The 18,941-nt window shown below is 39.0% G+C and overlaps 1 protein-coding gene across 3 annotated transcripts in view; it reads left to right on the top strand.

Annotated features, from left to right (window-relative positions):
• The first annotated feature begins 2,164 nt into the window (after nt 1-2,164).
• Chuk (component of inhibitor of nuclear factor kappa B kinase complex) overlaps nt 2,165-18,941 on the top strand; it is a 37,326-nt gene continuing 20,549 nt past the window's right edge. For 2 of the 3 annotated variants that reach the window (XR_004607343.2, XM_034509004.2), the window contains exons 1-9: nt 2,165-2,375; nt 6,370-6,464; nt 8,413-8,527; nt 9,902-9,971; nt 11,548-11,636; nt 12,718-12,807; nt 12,928-13,052; nt 13,239-13,346; nt 13,867-14,002. Coding sequence is in view for 2 of the 3 variants with exons in the window: in XM_034509004.2 (XP_034364895.1) it covers nt 2,271-2,375; nt 6,370-6,464; nt 8,413-8,527; nt 9,902-9,971; nt 11,548-11,636; nt 12,718-12,807; nt 12,928-13,052; nt 13,239-13,346; nt 13,867-14,002 (933 nt within the window). In the remaining variant the exon portion in view is untranslated. The remainder of the gene's footprint in view (nt 2,376-6,369; nt 6,465-8,412; nt 8,528-9,901; nt 9,972-11,547; nt 11,637-12,717; nt 12,808-12,927; nt 13,053-13,238; nt 13,347-13,866; nt 14,003-18,941) is intronic. The other variant, XM_034509022.2, reaches the window with a different exon arrangement.

Below are 18,941 nucleotides of genomic sequence, written 5' to 3'. Positions count from 1 at the left end.
AATCTCAAGGTATCTAAACCAAGATTATCCGAGTGTTCTCAGCTGTTGTAGGCTATTGTAATTTAAATCTCATGTCAGGGTATATGGCTCAAGATGGCTGCAAAGCTGATAGCCGCTTTCTGCTAAAAGTCGGCCCCCAACACAGATATTTAACTCTGGTATGCTAGGGCATGTTCTAAGTTGCAGGAGTATAGCTAGTGAGTGCCCCAGTGTGTTGTCTATTGTTACAGAGTCTAGAGTCTAATTTTGAAAGGAAATGGCAGATTAAGGACTAAGATGAGTTTATTTTGAATATGTTGTTTTATATGTTTAAAATACCCGAGTTACTCAGTAGATGTGTCCAGATTGCAATTAGATGCTTCTCAGATTCATGCAGATCAGGATTGGTGACAGGGCTTTGACTGCATTTTCCATGTTTCATGAGTGTAAGATACCTGTGTTATCTCACAGATGTATCCAGAGTGCAGGTAGATAATTCTCAAACTCATGCAGATCTAGGTTGGTGACTAAGCTTTGGGAATTATCAGGGTACATACCAGAGTGAACTTACAAAGTAAAAAGGGCAAACACTGTAACCAAGAGCTTTTCCTCCTGGCCTCTGCTCCCCAAAGTAAGGACTCTGAGATTTAATATTTAATGAATAAATTCCTAGGCCAGAAGCTTTGGCTTGTTCCCTAGCTAGCTCATAACTTAATCACCTGTTTATCCTAAGTCCTGCCAAGTAGTTGCTTCCCTCTGCTGCAGCTCTAGGGCCAATCTTTCCAACCTGACTATTTCCCAGAATTCTTTCATTTATTTGCACCTCCTCCCTCCCTCCCTCCCTCCCCCAGCCCCCAATGCCCTTTTCTCTCTCTGCTGGATGTCCCACCCTCTAGTCCTGCCTCAGCTCATTGGCCATAGGCTTTTTATTGACAGATGCTGCTGCCATACACTGCACAAAAGATTCTCTCTGTGACTATGATTTAAGGAAACTGCTCCAGTGAGCAGCACTGGAGAAGCACCACTGTAATCACTGGAGAATGCTCCCTACCGGACGCCAAAGAAAGGAATTGGTCCTTGTTGGGCGCTTCTGGCATAGACCACGAACAGTTACACTTAGTTCTCATAAAAATCTCTTGACCTCCATTTTGTTTCTGAACAACAAAAAAACTAAAACAGTCTTGGAAACCTGAAGATTGTGGATCCTGACATAAACCACTTTACAGTTTAAAAAAAAAAAATTGGTTAACCCAGTCAACATTATCTTGGCTGGAGTTTTCAGCATCTCTCTTGGAAACTACATCCCACCTGTGGAAACGGGAACACCTATCACTCCCAGCTCTTGTCATGCACAGCAAATGAGGCTTCATACTGTTACATGGCAGTCTCCTCTGCTCGAGAGATGTTCTCTCAGAGGCTCATTTCTATTACTTTCAAGTCTGATATTCCAATTCCACGGCAGATATGAAAATAATAGAAACCAGCTTATCGAATACCACTCACTATTAGTGACCCACAACAAGTTCTAGACCAGGCTGTACTGTATTGAGGTCCTGTCTCAGAACAAGACAGCTAGAGTCCATGAAGCGGTTAACCCAATCAAATGGCTAGGTGGGATGACTTTCCCTGTGCAACCCATCACTCAGAACCACTGTGTTGGCAAGTCTGAAAGAGCAAGGTTAATAAGCTATAAGGTCGGTAGGGAAACTCACAAAGTCCGGAAGAAGAGTTTTCACTCGAATAACGTCACATCTTTAGGTGGTTTGGGATTATAGGAGACCTGATTTAGAAGGCTAATGAATCAACGGGGCGGTTAGCGCAGTTTTCTTTCCTACTTAATGGTGTCCTTAACCGGCACCGACCGGCGAGTGTGGTAGGATTCGAGGGGTAGAGGGCAGGGCTCTCAAAAAGATGAAATGTGTGTACGAGGTAGGGACAATGCGAAATGTAGGGTTTGGAGAGAGATCTATTTTAAAATAAAAACACGTTGTATGAAACCCTCAAAGAACTAATTAAAACTATCTATGTAAACAAAAACAAAATAACGCACGATGGTTGTCACAGCCTGGAAGTTGCCCCGGGCACTTAAAACAGCACAGGGCAACCCGCTCTTGCTCAGCCTATTCGTCAGCACCAATCCCAGGGTGACTCGAGGAGCTCGGGGCGGGACTTGCCCTGCGGAAAAGAGCGGAAGTGACGTAGTCTCGCGAGACGAAGGACTCACAAACCTGGCGGCCCGGAACCGGCCTTGGACCGGTGGCAGTGCCTGAGGCGGCTGGCGCTCCCGCTCCATGGAGCGGCCCCCGGGGCTGCGGCCAGGCGCCGGCGGCCCCTGGGAGATGCGGGAGCGGCTTGGAACCGGCGGCTTTGGGAACGTCAGTCTGTACCAGCACCGGGTGAGGCGGCGGGCGGGAGCAGTGGCGCCGTGTCTGTCTGGGCGTCCCTGGAACACGGGCTGTCAGTCAAGGTGGGAGGGGTGGTCGTCGAGACCCTGGGCTGGGCTGGGGGTTGGGGCAGTGAGCGAGTGCGGGTGATCCTGTGCTTGTGAGCCTGGGTGGCCGTGTTCCAGGTGTGTCCGACTTCCCTGGGCAATGGGTGACAGGGAGCTGGTGCCGCTGTGTGTGATGCTGAGCCTGTGTGAAAGTCGAGTGCGGGTGCGTGCGTGTGTGTTGTGTATGTGTGTTGTGTGTGTCTTCGTGTGTGTGGCTGCTCACACCCCCTCGGGAGCGGTGTGATCCACTGGAGACTGGAGTAGACGAGGAATTTTCCTGGTGTTCAGAATTGAGTCTTTGGAAACATTGATAGACTTTGGAATTGGAGCGTTTCAGGTAAAGACCAGGATGAAGGTAAGTGAGATGAGGAAGCTGCTCTTTGCTTCAGAGGAAAGGAACTAGACGGAAAGATGAGGGGCTTGTTCTGCAGAAGACAGCTAACGTCAGGCTCAGGAAATTCGTTTTGATTTATCGAAAACCATGAAACCGCTGCAATAGCAGTTACTTGTACCTTTAAAAGATTTTCAAATTTTATTTACTTTAATGTGTTGTTGTTGTTAATGGAACACAGGACCCTGCACATGCTAGGCAAATGATCTACCATTGGGTTACATCCTCTGCCCTAGTTAACCATGTTTGAGTCATGGGTCTTTTGGTTAGTCAATAAAAAATTATGCATCTTTTCTCCAGAAAAATAATGTCAATACAAACCAGTGCATTATTATTGAGGGTTTTGCTTTCCTGAAGGATGTAAGGAATAGATTTTGAAAACTATTCATTGCAATATGGGATTTGTTGATTGTAAAGTGTTTAGAAGAATATACATACATCCTGGGTCTGTTTGAGAGTTAAGTCACATGGTACTAGAGACTTTAGTAAGTACTAGGTAGGTACTATAGTTGCCCACTGATAGCTCTCTACTGTCATGTTATCGTAATCCTCATTAATTGGACTTTTACGAAAGGAGCAGTAAGATAAAAATGGTGTTCTGGAGCATCATATATGAGAAATATGTTTAGAACAACAATGAGCCACGTACAGACATCTTAGTAATATTTTCAGTATACTCGCTGGTAGAAGTAGTTTCAGTATTTCATATATACCTTTGAGGACAGGAGAAAGAACAGGAAATGGTTTAGTTGATTGGTGTATTGGGTGCTGATGGTACCCAAATCAATAAGAATAATATTTTCTACTCTGAAAGAGCTTTCCATTTCAGAGAGAGATGAGCATAGGAGCAAAGTACAGCTGGTCGTGGTGGCACCGCTTGTAATTCTAGTACCAAGGGGTCTGAGGCAACAGGATTTCGTGTTTGAGGCCTGCTTGGTGGCCTTCATATGGTGCTCAAGACCAGTGTCATTTACATAAGAAGACCCTGTCTCAGAAATAAACATAAGTACAGTTTGATATCCTAGACACTGAAAGATGTCTTGGTGTTTTATTGCTGTAAAGAGACACCATGACCAGGGAAGCTGGTCATAGAGCAAAACATTTAGTTGGGGCTGGTTTCAGAGATTTAGTCCATTATCATCGTGGAGGGAAGCGTAGTGCCGTACAGGCAGACATGGAGCCAAGAGTTCGACATTTTGATCCACAGGCAGCAGAAGGGGACTGTGTCCCATATTGGATGCAGCTTGAGATAGAAGACATCAGTTCCCACTCCCGCATTGACACACTTCCTCCAACAAGGCCACAGGCACTCCTACAAGGCCACACCTCTAATAGTGCCACTTTCTGTGGGTCAAACATTCAAGCACATCAGTCTATGGGGGCCAAACCTATTCAAACCACCATATCAGAGAACTTTGCATAGGGGTGTTTGAAAAACCTAGTTCCATGGAATCCATTAAAGAAAGAATATAGAAGCCAGGCATGATGGGAACACTTGGGAGAGTGAGGTAGGAGGATTGCCTTCAGTTCAAAACCACCATGGGCCGTAGAGTGAGAACCTTTTTTAAACAAAAGTATATGGACTAGAGATATAACCAGTGGTAACATACATGCCCAAGGTCCTAGGTTCTGTCCTCAGTACTACAGAGTCTTTGATGTAATGGACTTAACTTCTACAGATTTCAGCATTCTCTTGGAGGTCCTAGAAGCTGCAATCTGGGTGTTGAGGAGCAACTTTACTTTGTCCACATACATGGATAGTGCTACATATGTTAGTCCTTTTGCTTGGAGGATCATTATTCAAATTAGGAATCCAATTTAAAAGCTCAAAAAAGTAAAGAAATTAGCGTTTTCAAACTTTATTCCTGCCTCATTTTTTCAAATACCAGGGACAGTAGACTCATATTACCATACCTAATGTGTTAGGGTTTTATTGCTATGAAGAGACAGTGTGACCAAGGCAGCTCTTATAAAGGAAAACACTTAATTGGGGCTGGCTTACAGGTTCAGAGGTTTAGTCAATTATCACATGGTGGAACATGGTGGCATGCAAGCAGACAAGGTGCCAGAGAAGGAGCTGTGAAGTCTATATTTTGACCCAAAGGCAGCAAGGAGAAACTGTGTCCCACAGTGGGCATAGCTTGAGCTTAGGAGACCTTAAAGCTTATCCCTAGAGTGATGCACTTCCTCCAACAAGGCTACACCTAATGGTGCCACTGTCTGTGGCTTAGCATTGAAACATGCAAGACTATGGGGGGGTCATCATACCCAACTTAGTCTCATTGAAAAACAAAAAACATCTTTTTATTGTTGTTTGGCAACTATGAATTTCCCAAGAGAATATTCTCTTTGAAAAGATTGAGTTTCTTGGAGTAGGTAAAATATAAACTAAGGAGTTGAAGGATCTCTTGTGATTGGGACCTCTATCAAATAGATAATTTTCTGCCTCATTCATATCAGAATTTAGGGTTCATCGTCTTTGTTGTGATAACACTATATAAGATGTAACTGTCAGATACCTGTCTGCTTATAACAAAACTGAAAGGAGTGAGCCTGGTGGGAAAGCTAGCTTGTAGTCTCTCTCAGCCCCAACTCTTCACTAGAAACTGTAAACCTTTTGGCTTTCTTCCTCTTCCTGGTTCCTAGTTCAGACTATTCCACCTAAGCTAAGCCTTGCTCCCCATTTCCCCGCTCCTCTTTTGGCCCCTGGTCCTTTCTCACTACTCACACAGCTTTTACCACACCTTTGGCTGTGTCAGAGATGTCACATCTTTGAAGCTCTTTGGAGTTTTTAACATAGTATAGCCTTTTTTCTTCTGACTACATTGTCGATGTTTCCCGGATATGATGTCTGGCTGCTTCCTGTGGTGTGCATAGGATAGTTTAATTTTCAGTTAGAATCAGTGATATTATTAGTCTCAGGTAAGAGGTCTTTAGTTTGTATTATACATGTGTGAACTGATGTACTGTTCTTTGGATGATTTTCCATGTCATTTGAAATGTAAAGATTGGGATCTAGGTTTAGAGGGTTTTGTTTGGTTTTGCTATACAGTAGATCTGGTCATATGAAAAGTATTTCTTTTGTTTTGAGGCTAAGGAGCCCTGAATTATCTTCTTCATATTGTTTATCTGGAATTTAGGGCCCTTGTTTGTTGTTTTAACTAAGCTTGAAAAAAGACTTGTTGAGGAAATGGGATCTTGATATATTTCTAGTAGTATGTTGGAGACAGTATTCTAAAGTATTAAGTAGTATATCTAATCCTCTGAAGAGACCTGTTGTAGGATCTGCCTCAGTCAGTTTTTGCTTATATACTATGGTATATTTGACAGTCACTTTCAAATATTGGTATAATAGTATTATGGTTCATGTATCAAACATTGGCTAAAGAGCTATGAGTAGTATTTTAATTAGTTAAGCTAAAAAGAGTGTTATTTCCCTGGGTTGACATTTTTTTGATTGTAAGTAAACCTGTAGAACCTAATTTATTTATATTTTCTACTTTGACAGGAACTTGATCTCAAAATAGCAATTAAGTCTTGTCGCTTAGAGCTAAGTACCAAAAACAGAGAGCGATGGTGCCATGAAATCCAGATCATGAAAAAGTAAGTGTATGCTATGACTTAGGCACTTCAGTTCTGCAGCCCAGTTTCAGTAGCAGGGAAAGAGGTCAGGAGTCCACTTTTCTCAAGACCTTTTTGGGAATGTGATTTCGTCATTAAATATGTGTGTTCTATTTTAGACAGTCTGTCACATTACAGCTAAGGAAATTATAGTTTACATTAGCTAGATATCACTCTCAACCTGGCTCTTTAAATCTTGCTTTTGAATATTGGGCAACTTTGTGATTAGTATATAAAAATTTCTTTTTGTACTTAACTTTTATTAAATAATACATCCATAGTTTTGTAGTTATCCCAAAATTTTATAGCACAAAACTCTGAATATTTAGTATTTGTAGTTTGTGGCTGAGTTAACTGTGGCTCTAACTTAGGGCCTCTCCTGAGACATCGCCTTGGCTTGACTAAGGCTAAAGTTTTAACTTCCAGGGTCACTTATGTGGCTGCTGGCCAGAGGCAACAGTTCTTCAGTAAGGGTGCCCCTCTGTAGGAAATGCACACGGTTTAATAGCATGACAACAGGCTTCCCCAGAACAATGCTCTGAATGAGGAGAGCAAGGAAAAAGCTGACATTTCTTCAAAAGTTGCCTTTGAAGTCGGATTTCATTTCCCACTGCATTGTTAGAAATGAGTCACTAAGAAGATTGCATGTGCTTAAGGAGAAAAGAATTGAGCTTTTGAAGGGACAGTGGATATATTTTAACTTTAATAGTGTGCTCCCACGAGGAATATGCTTTACAGATCTATCATTCTTGTAGTTGTCGGCCCACCTCTGTTTTGTGTATTGCCCTATTTTGTAGATAAGAAGGAAGACACAATCACATAGCTGGTAGGCTGGTACTGGAGTTGAAGTAAGCATTTTCTGACTTGAGTTTTGTGTTCAACTCACTTTATTTTGACTTTCAAGCTTGGCAAAGTGGCAGGGTCACCAGGAAAAACTAATAATGTAAATTCTCAGATCCCATAATCAGCACTAGTTGTTTAGTTCCTGGGACAGGAGATGCTGTACTGTTTTAGGGTCTATTACATTGTGATGATGAGTGCAGAGATTAAGATTGTTATGTTAAAAGCCAACCAACCAACAAACAAACAGACAGAAGAAATGGGGCTAAAGAAGGAGATAAACAGTAAAGAGCACTTATTCCTCTAGTAGAGGACCCAGGTTCATTTTCAGCTTCTAGTCCCCACACGGTAGCTATCTCTAACTCGATTTCCAGGGGATCCAATGCCTTTTGCTAACATTAAAAAAAAATTAAGAACTATTGAAGTCATTAAATAATGTGATTTATAATTATTGAAGCAAATATATTTGTATTTAAATTTAAAACTGGAATGAAATCTGTTTATTAGATTTTTAGTATTCCTTAGGGTCAGATTTAAATCTTCATTGACAACCTACTTGCCACTTGCCACATGATCTTATATTACCTAACCAATTTGTGCTTCAGTTTTCTCATGAATGATACTGCTTTGTTTTTGTTTTTGTTTGGGGGGGGGTTGAGACAGGGTTTCTCTGTATAGCCCTTTCTGTCCTGGAACTCATTCTGTAGACGAGGCTGGCCTCAAACTCAGAAATACACCTGCCTCTGCTTCCCAAGTGCTGGGATTAAAGGCATGCGTCACCACCGCCCAGCTATGAATGATACTGTTAGCAGCTAAACTTGTATTAAGATTATTGTGACATAAATTAGTTGATATATTGTAAAGAACATACTGTTTGGCACACAGAAATGTAACAGCAATAGTATTTTCCTTATAAATTTGTTTTAATCAGGCAATTCAGAAATTAATAGCCTTTTAGCTAAGATTAACTGCAGTACAATCAGAATTTAGAATTTTATAAATAAAACCAATCTTATCTCAATAGTTGTTTCAAATTCAGTCCTTCTTCATTGGAAAACATTTTTTTATTGTAACTTTTTTTCCTTGTTAGGTTGAACCATGCAAATGTTGTAAAGGCCTGTGATGTTCCTGAGGAATTGAATTTTTTAATTAATGATGTGCCTCTTCTAGCAATGGAGTACTGTTCTGGTGGGGACCTCCGGAAGGTAGTGTGGATGTTTTGAGATACTGAGATAGTAAATCACAAATCACATTAGCAGTTTCTGAGTCATCTGTGATCCGGTCATTGAGAACAAGGATAGATAGACAACTGTGATCCTGCCACCCGTTCTGTAAATACACCTTTATTGAAACACAACACTGTACATGTTTATGGCTGCTATGATCAGCTCTAGATGTGAGGAGTGGAACAGAGGTTATAGGACTTCCATGGCTTGACGTACTTAATATTTGACTCTTTACAGAAAATATTTGTTAACCTTTGTCTTAATGCTTTCTATTGCTGTGATAAAGGCCACAAACACAAGCAACCTGGGAAAATAGAAGTTTTTACGTATTCTGATCACAATTCATCACTGAGGAGAAGCAAGGCAGGAACTGAAGTGGCAATCACGAAGGGACACTGCTTACTGGCTTGTTCTTTATGGCTTGTTCAGCCTGCTTGCTTATACAATTCAGGGCTACATCAACTGCTAACCATGAAAATGTCCCACAGACTTGTCTACTGGCCAGGCTAATAGAGGCATTGCCTCAGATGAGATTTCTTCTACCTTGTGCCAAGTTGGCAAAAAACCAAAAACCAAACAAACAAACAAAACCCCTAATAACTATATCCATCCTAGGTTTGTTTATGGTTTGTTTGTTTGTTTTATGGTTTTTTTTTTTTTTTTTTTTTTTTTTTTTTTTTTTTTTTTTATTTGGTTGGTTGGCTTCAGTTTTTTTGAGACAGGGTTTAACTATGGACCCCCTGGTTGGCCTAAAACTCACTTTGTAGACCAGGCTGGCCTTGAGATCTGTCTACCTCTGCCTGAGTGCAGGGATTAAAGACATGTGCCACCATGCTTAGCCTAGGACGTGGTTTTTTGTTTGTTTGTTTTTTGTTTTTTTTTTAACTGATGTTTCCATGCTGGTCATTTTAAATAAAAGTATTAACATTTGTGGGGCTTATTAAAAAATTTTCTTTTATATTATAATCATTCTTGCTATTTAATTTTAAATGTATTTCTTCGTCAGTATTTTCAATTTCAGGTGCTATTGCCCTCGGCTTTACTTCTTATGAGCCTTCTCATAAAATTTATTCAGCCTCAGTATGGATTTCAGGTTATTTTTTACCATTATATCTCCTGTCATTGTTACAATTTTTGAAACAGACTTTCAGTGTAGCCCATACTGGTCTTGAACTCATGGTCCTGCCTCATCTTTCCATGTGCTGGCTTTATAGACATGCACCACTATGCCCCAGTCCTTATAATTTCTTTAGTGTGACTCTTTTCACTTGAATAATCTCTAACAGTATAGTGACTGATGATTTTGCTGTTGCTACTCAGCAATAGTAGACTTCTTTTTTCTTTTTTCTTTAGCTACTCAACAAACCAGAAAATTGTTGTGGACTTAAAGAAAGCCAGATACTTTCTTTACTGAGTGACATAGGTATGTAACTAATATTAAAATACCATTGTGGTTTAATGCCCCTTTGGTATACAGAAACTTCTGTGTACTGCTTAGACGTGACAGAGAACTGTTTATACTTTACAAAGCACATGGATTTATAACATCTCTAAAAAATTAGAAATATCCATTTCTTAGGATGTTAATGAAAACTAGTTCATTTTGGCATTTGTTTATGTATGAAGGGGGTTGTTTGTTGTTTGGTTTTGGATATGTATCATTGTCTAATAGATGGTCCAATGATTACAAAAATGGTATGAAACAGCATTTATTTCATCCCTCTCACACCTCCCCTCAATACTGAAGTAGTAGTTTCGATTATAGAAGAATTGCATCTTTCAGAGGGATAGGTCCTCAAGTTATCTAGGGATGAAATTACTACTGAAAAAAAATCCTAAAATAACTATGATTTAGACCTTTAGAGAAACCTCAAAAACCAAGAATTAATTTTCCTATGTGTTTTGGTGTTGCTTCTTTTCCTGGATCATGGGCAATAAAGTCTAGTTTAAGAATGTGATTTAAGGGTTACAGGTATTTCCACAAAAATTAATCATTCCATTTGCTTTTAATATCGATTCCAATAAATATAAATATATAAATATAAATATATAAATTAAGTTATATATTATGTTTCAGTGTTTACTTGTTATTGAACTGTTGAAGAAAATCTGAATTACTCTAATGGTGATGCAGCTGTGATAGATCTTATGTAGGAGGGTGTGGGGGTGTTGTGGAATGTGTGGTACCTGGGGTGTTGTGGTATGTGTAGTACCTGGGGTGTTGTGGTATGTGAGGGTGTTGTGGTATGTGTGGTACCTGGGGTGTTGTGGTATGTGAGGGTGTTGTGGAGTGAGTGTTGGTGCACACTCACAGGAGCATGCATCTGGAGGCAAGGGCAGGATGGCAGATGTTCTCATTTTTTTTAACTTGATTGTTTTGAGACAGGGTCTCCAACTGAACTAGAAGCTCCATGTTCCAACTAAGCTGACTGACTGACCAGCCAGCTCCTGAGATTTGCCTCTCCCCACTTTTAACCCTGTTGGGGTTATTGTTACACAAAGTCATCCTTGATTTTCTATGTGGGTGTCGGGGGTTTGAACTCAGGTCCTCAGACTTTCATAGCACTCGCTTTTATCCACTGAGCTATCTCCATAATGGCTCTGGACATAATTTTTGCATCAGTGTAGATCTATACAAAATATAAACTAAAAACTGACTGTAGCTAGACATGGTGGCACACACCTTTTATTCTAACACTGGGAGGCAGAGGAAGAAGGATCTCTGTGAGATCAAGACCAGCAGGCCAGCCAGGGCTGTGCAGTGAGACCCTGTCTAGGAGAAAGCTGAGTGCACAGGACCAGGCTGCAGTCCCAGCACTTGGGAGGAAGAACAGGAGGATGAGGAGTTAGAAGTGATCCTCGGCTACATAGGGATTCCATGCCAGACGGAGCACATGAGACTGTCTCAAAACACTAGCAATGACAACAAAATGTGGTGTGATTTTTTTTTTTAAACAGTATTTTCTGTTACTTCACAATACACTTGAAATTTTATTTAGGATCTGGGATTCGATATTTGCATGAAAACAAAATTATACATCGAGATCTAAAACCTGAAAATATAGTTCTTCAAGATGTTGGTGGGAAGGTAGGTGAAACCTGAAGAGCGTTCATGCTTATTGTTGTAGTCTCCCTGATACATTAAGTCCTTAGAGACTTTAGTGTCCTTATTAATTATATACACATAGTACTTTATAATTTTTCTATTGCAGTCTTCACTGAATTAAACTGTAGAGTTTTTTAAATTCTAGATTTATTATTGCTGTTGTTCTAGATATATTGTTGTTGTTCTTGCTGTTATTATTTTATGTGTATGTGTACTACATATGGTGCTAGTGGAGGACACAAGGGCATGAGAGTCCGTGGGTCTAGATTTACAGATGCCTGTGACCATTGTGTGACTAGAATTGAACTCAAGTTCTCTACAAGAGTAGCAGGTGCTTGTAACTGCTTGGCCAACTGCCCAGCCCCTGAACTGTAGTTTTGTGGTTCCATTTTTTTCTTCTCTATGGAACAGTGGCTTCTTAGAGAAGCATCTGTCTTGCTCATCTCTGGACTTGAATGTTAACCTAATTGTGTAGGAAACTGCCAGAAGTTAAATAATTTGATCAAGGTTATATGATTAGCCAGGCATACTGCCTGACAACTGTGATACCAGCTTTTGGGAGGCTGAGGCAGGAAGGTTGATGTAAGTTTGATGGGCCAAGTGTGAGACCCTGTCTCAAAAATTAACAACAGATTACACATCTGAATAGTGGTCAGGCTGTCAGACTTAACACTTGTGTTGTTTCGGGAGCGCAGGTACTTTCCCATCCTCTCTCCAGTTTGTAAAAATATTGGTACCTTTCTTTTTTAAATTATGTTTTATTTATTTTGTGTGCATGCGTGCATGCATGTGCTGTAACTTGTATTCAGATAACAGGACAAGCTGCAGGAGCTAGTTCTTCTTCTCTCAGGTGGAACCTGGGGTTCAAACTCAGGTCATCAGACCTGATGTCAGGCGCCTCTATCAGCCGAGCCCTCTCAATAGTTCACCTTTTTATTGTTTTGCTGTGCTTAGACCCCTATACAAGGAATGGGAGCGTCTGTCACTAAATTACACCCCTGCCCTTCCATCCTGTTACAGATATCTCAGCAATTTAATTCATAGTATGTCTTCTTATTCACAGATAATACATAAAATAATTGATTTGGGTTATGCCAAAGATGTTGATCAAGGAAGTCTCTGTACATCTTTTGTGGGAACATTACAGTATTTGGTGAGACAATATTTCTTTTATTTGATTATTTAAAATTCTCCTTGTTATTTCTTAAGTAGTTCAAAACAATAGTAGCTCTTTTCTTACAATGTTGGCACTTAAAGCAATTTCTATTTTAAGGCCCCAGAGCTCTTTGAAAATAAGCCATACACAGCCACTGTGGATTATTGGAGCTTTGGGACTATGGTGTTTGAATGTATTGCTGGATATAGGCCTTTTTTGCATCATCTACAGCCATTTACCTGGTAAGAAATGATGAGAACTTTGGCATAATTAATGGTAATGGAAAATTTTTGGTTATTTATTTTTCTGTTTCTTTCTATAGTGATGAAATTATCTTTTAATTCAGAATTGAATGAGATTACGTGGTGAGAAACTTTGAGAGTATTTGTGAGAATCAGGTTGTCAACTAATGTATCTTGGTTTTACAGGCATGAGAAGATTAAGAAGAAAGATCCAAAGTGTATATTTGCATGTGAAGAGATGACCGGAGAAGTTCGGTTTAGTAGCCACTTACCTCAGCCAAACAGCCTCTGTAGGTAAGTGTGGAAGACAGACAGTTTTGAGAGTGTCTGTTTCAGGTAGCATTATCCAGTAGACCTTTTCATGGGGATGAAAGCATTGTCTGTCACATGAGGTACATGCCTTGCTGGTGGAGGAGAGTAGTTAGTGTGACTGAGAAACTGAATTTTCAGTAAGTAGTAAATATAAATAACAGTGTGATTAGTGATTATTCTATTGGATAACAGATGTGGAACTGAGACTATTGCCAATCAGCAGATTGCCTTTGAAGCTAAGAAAGTCCACAGAATAGAGAACTCAATGCCTTCCCTGAAGGTTAAAGGCTGGACTTGGTTTTGGATTTGCCAGTCACGAAGTGATGCAGGAATGGAGGCTGGTTTTTATGGAAGAAATTTTGTTTCTTGTCATTACATGAATTATTTGAAAGTAAGATATAAACTGATACCGATAAGTCATGGCAAGGCAATGGGCAACCTGTAAAGTTGTCCGATTAATTGGAACATAATGATATTCACCTGGTTTTTATTAATTTTACAGTTTAATAGTAGAGCCAATGGAAAGCTGGCTACAGTTGATGCTGAATTGGGACCCACAGCAGAGAGGGGGACCTATTGATGTTACTTTGAAGCAGCCAAGATGTTTTGTATTAATGGATCACATTCTCAATTTAAAGGTCAGTTTTAATGGGCTGCCTTTTAGAATACCTGCATTGACTTTAACAGGTTGAAAATGAGCATAAATTTATTTTAGCTATCTTTTCCTGGTGTCCATTTAAAAATGAATGTTGTGTCCTTAAAGTAGATAATTTATTTCTTTAGCCGGGTTTTTCAGGTTGAAAAAGTAACTTTTATTCACCAGGTATAATTGTTGTCTCGAAGGCTTACTGCTGAAAAACTCACCCTTTGTATCTTTTTCTGAACTCTGGCTTGCTGGTTGAACTTAACTGTTCTGGCCCAAACTCTTCTCCAAGCTGACTAATTCAAACTGGCTTCTTTTTACTTCTGACTAAATTGTTCTACCTCTGGAAATCTGTTCTAATCTTCTTCTCATTCTTTGGCTCACTCTGTCTTCACCTGCAACCTGTGTTTATAAAACTGCCCAAGTAAAATTGCCTCCTCCTCTTTCTCTCTCTCTCCCTCTCTTTTCTGTCTGTTTTTGTGAGAGTTGGACATATCCTATCTGTCTCATTCTGTCCAATCTTTTTCTGGTTCATTACTTTGTCTGCCACTATATTAGCTGTCACTTTTCAACATGACTGCTTGCATCTACGAACTAACTTCACCCACATCGTTAAGGATTAATGGTGTGTGTACTAAGGGCATGTCTGTATTGCAGCCAGATCATACTGTAATCCAGAGCATGTCTGCATTCCAGCTGGATCACATAGACCTAGAAAGTCTTTGTATGTGATCCCTTGTCAGAGCAGCAATGCTGCTGGATTAAATTTCTCTACACAGGTGTCTTTGGGATTTTCCACTCATGACATTGATTGGTGTCATTACCACTTCATTTCTTTAGATTTACTTGTACTTGGTTTGGCTTGGTGAGAAGGCTCCCACTTGGCTCGCATCTGTATTAATACAGTCAGTGCAACATAACTGCCTCTTCTGAAAAAGTCTTTTTATTTCTATGTCCAAGAAACTAACACATTTCCCTTTTGCTTGACAAGTTTCATTTAAACTGATCTGCTTGTAATCAGCACATGACTCATACCTGAATCTTTTAACTTCTCCCTCCTCAGTCAGGACCATCTTGTCACTCACTGCTGCTCATGACATCAAACCCTTTGTCTCTATTTGTGCTTTGACACATTCTGTCCTTCTGCCCAGAATGGTCTATGCTTTGCACGTTTCACCTGTGTTGGTCAGTATATCTTCAGTTACTTTTCTTTAGGAGGTCTCTGTCACACCATTAGTCACTTATTATTTTCTATGTTCTCTAAGTATTTCTCACCTTTTATTTGCAGCTCTTTTTTTATTGGATATTTTATTTACATTTCAGATGCCATCCCCTTTCCCCATTCCACACCCCCCCCCCCGAAAATCCCTATCCCATGCCCCCTTTTTCTTTTTGTTTTTATACACTTTTTTAAAATGTTAATCAAAGGCTTTATAAGTTTGGTGTTGCTCAATCAGAAGTGTAACCTAATACCCAGCCTAGATATATCAACTATCTTTGACTGGTGGAGACACGTGAACAACTGCCTCCATATCCCCGCTCTCTTTCTCTCTCTTTGTCTCTCTCATCACCTAGCTTCTCCTCTCCTTCTTCTCCTCCTCTCCTTACTCCTTCTCTTCCTCTCTGTACCCCTCCCACCTTAGCTCCTCCTACATATCACCCTTCCTGTTAAAAAAAAAACTTTTCTCTCAAAATACAATTAGAGCATAATTATGCCAATTTGTACCAGCGAGGTACAAGATATTCCTAATACCCAGTCCATCATTTTGTTGACTAGCCAGAACCTCTGTCATCTCTCCTAACTAAAACACTTAGTTCTGAACCTGGCTTTTTTCTTGGCTTTAGAATGAATGTCAGCTGAAAACCATCCACTCAAATCTTTTCTCTCAAAGTAAATAGCCAGGATTGGCTATGAGACTATAAGTTTTCAACCCTGTCAGAAATCCAGAGTGACTGAGTTAACTAAAATTGTGGGAAGCACAAAGCATAGCTTCTAAAACTTAGATGAGGGAACTTTTTAAATGTTCTGAGGAATTCATCTCCCAGCCTTCTGGCCCAGGATCATCTGACAGACCTTAGTGCTGCAGAATTATTAAGGGCTGATTACTCTGTCTAGGCAGATATAATCAGTTGACTATTCTGCAAGTGTGTCCTTTTCTGGACAGTAATTTGTCTGTAGATGGAAAGAGGCAATTCTTGCCTAGTGGCTGTCTCACCACAACTGGAGTAACTCCAAAGATGCTCAATTTCTTCTTAGAATCCAATACAGGAAGCTGTCAGGAGCAGACAGGTCTCTAATCAAAATGAACATTAATACAGAAATGTTTGTAATGTCAATTCTGTGGACTTCTGACATTTTGAAAACCAACTATCCATGTAAGGTAATCAATCTGGACTGTTGTCTGTTAACTCCAGTCAGCTATTTTTAAATAAAATATAGAAAACACCCTAACAATAAACTCCAAGCCATGAATTTGCTATAGTCCCTTAACTCATAGGCTAACCATCTCAAATCAGTTGAAAAAGTTAAAGAAGGACTGGGTCTAGGCTATTTGCAGCTTTTTATTTTTCTTTCTTAATGCTTTTTTTTATTAATTTTTGTTTTATTTATATAATGTATTTATATGTTTATTTTTATTTTCATATTTCTGTATTATATATTACATTTTATATATTGTATATACATTTCTATATAGAAATATACATTTATATATAAGTATATAAACTATATTACATTTATAAAATATGTATAATATATACCTATATGAATAAATTATTGTGCTTATTATACAATATATACTGTATATAAATTTTATAACAAAATATAAATATATATTAAAACAAATTATGTATATTTATACAATAAATAAATATTTATGATGATTTACTGATTAATTTGTTTTATTAATAGTTGTATATGCTGGCATTCAGTACCAAGAGGGCATGTATCAAGTTTTCAATACATACTTACTGATGTGAATGAAAGGTATAGATAGTTCTGTTATTACCATATGCCTGGAAACAACTTAACTTGCAATCATTTATTACTGACTATATAACAGAACTTTTAAATATTTTTTCCATTTTGTCTGAGAAATTTTTCCCTGGCTAGAAAATATAGGTATATACAGCACATGAAATCAGACATTTACTCATAAGGAATTTTAGTTTAAAATGTTTCTTTGATATGCATTTATAAATTTTACCTTTTATTAAATGTGAAAATTAATGAAACGGATGTGCTTATTTATTTTTACATAAAGAGTCTTGGCTGAGTATTTGATACTACAGGAGAGAATATATCATCAGCAAATTTTAGAGTTGGTTAATGCCGTGCTTTTATTATGATCATTGCTGAGAATGCTTCTTCACATAAGTATTCAGTACAAAGTGACAGACGTATATTGAAGAACATTGCAGAAATTGGAAATTCTGTTCTAATCTCAAACCAAAATTCATTTAATAATTTTTAAAAATTTTAAAAGAGCAAAAATTTATAGTAAATACAATCTAAACATAATAATTTGATACTGGATGAGAACTAATGGTAGGAAAATACTAAAAATCTTTGTTTTCTCTAAGTAAACCATTATGTTTTTATAAGGACAAAAGATTATATGTACAGTAAAAGATGCTGCAGTCCATATTATGCAGTATTCTAAGATCTCAGCTCAGATAGTCCAAGAAGCAGTCATTGGCTTCATGTCAAGGGAAGGCAGGCACAGTGTAACTTGCATGTTTTTATGTTCAGAAACAAGATTCCAGTGATGTTACAATGTGACATTAATGGGTACCACTGAGAATGCTGTGAAGGATTATGCATTTGATTATATAACACTTGTTAGGGTACCAAATTCTTTGTGACCTGGAGATTCAGTTATGTGCTACTATATATGGTGTCATAACCCACAGTTTAAGGAGCTGAGACCCATAGTTAGGCTTTAAAATTGGATTGAGAACTCATAAATGTGTGAAGTCCAATCTTGACATCAACTCAGAGTAGGACATATTGATTCTATTCTTAGCTGAAACTGAAGATATCTGCCTTCTGTTTTTGTTTTTCTAGATCATTACTCTGTGTAGCCTGGTTGTCCTGGAATTAATTGTAGACCAGGATAGCCTGAGCTCAGAGAGCCACCTGCCTTTATCTCCCTAGTGCTGTGATTAAAGGTCTGCACCACCATGCCTAGCCTGATCCTGGCTTCTTGTACTGTGCCAAAGAGAAATCATTCCTTGGTGTGCAAGCAGTGCAGAGCTTGGTTAGCCTCTTTTTTCTGTATTGTCATTAAAAATATTTAGTTGTACACACCTGCCCCTTCCTACCACCCAGCTTACACTAATCAAAGCATCACCCCTGCTTTTTAAAATAATTATTTTTAGATTTAATTTTTTGTCTTTGTTTTCTAGTTTTGTTTTGCTTGTTTGTTTTTTGAGAGAGGGTTTCTCTCTATAGCCCTGGACTCTCTCTATAGCTGTCCTGGACTTGCTTTGTAGAACAGGGTAGCCTCAAACTCACAGAGATCTGCCTGTCTCTGCCTCCTGAGTGCTAGGATTAAAGGTGTGTGCCACCACCACATTCAGTTGACTTACTTATTTTATTTTATTTATATGAATGTTTTGCTGTGTCTGCAACATCTGCATGGTGCCTGGTGCTCATCATCTTCCTCTCTGAAGGGGTCTGTGAGCCTTTGCTTGCTGTAGAGTATGGAGAAGTAGTCCATCTCATGTCATTTGTGGTTCATAAACTTCCAGTTTACAGCACTACTATTTTCCTGTCTGTGAATCTTAGCAAATATTTACCTTCTCTTTATTTTGAGTAAATTGATACTTTCTCAATGCATCAATTTCAGGAGGCTGACAGAGGCAGACAGATCTCTGTGAGTTCAAAGTCAGTCTGGTCTGCAGGTCCAAGTTCCAGACCAACCAGGGCTACA

Source organism: Arvicanthis niloticus, chromosome 1 (genome assembly GCF_011762505.2).
Source record: "Arvicanthis niloticus isolate mArvNil1 chromosome 1, mArvNil1.pat.X, whole genome shotgun sequence".
In the NCBI taxonomy this organism is placed as follows: Eukaryota; Metazoa; Chordata; class Mammalia; order Rodentia; family Muridae; genus Arvicanthis; species Arvicanthis niloticus.
The sequence above is the reverse complement of the archived record's forward strand: the minus strand, read 5'-3'. Positions and strand labels throughout refer to the sequence as shown.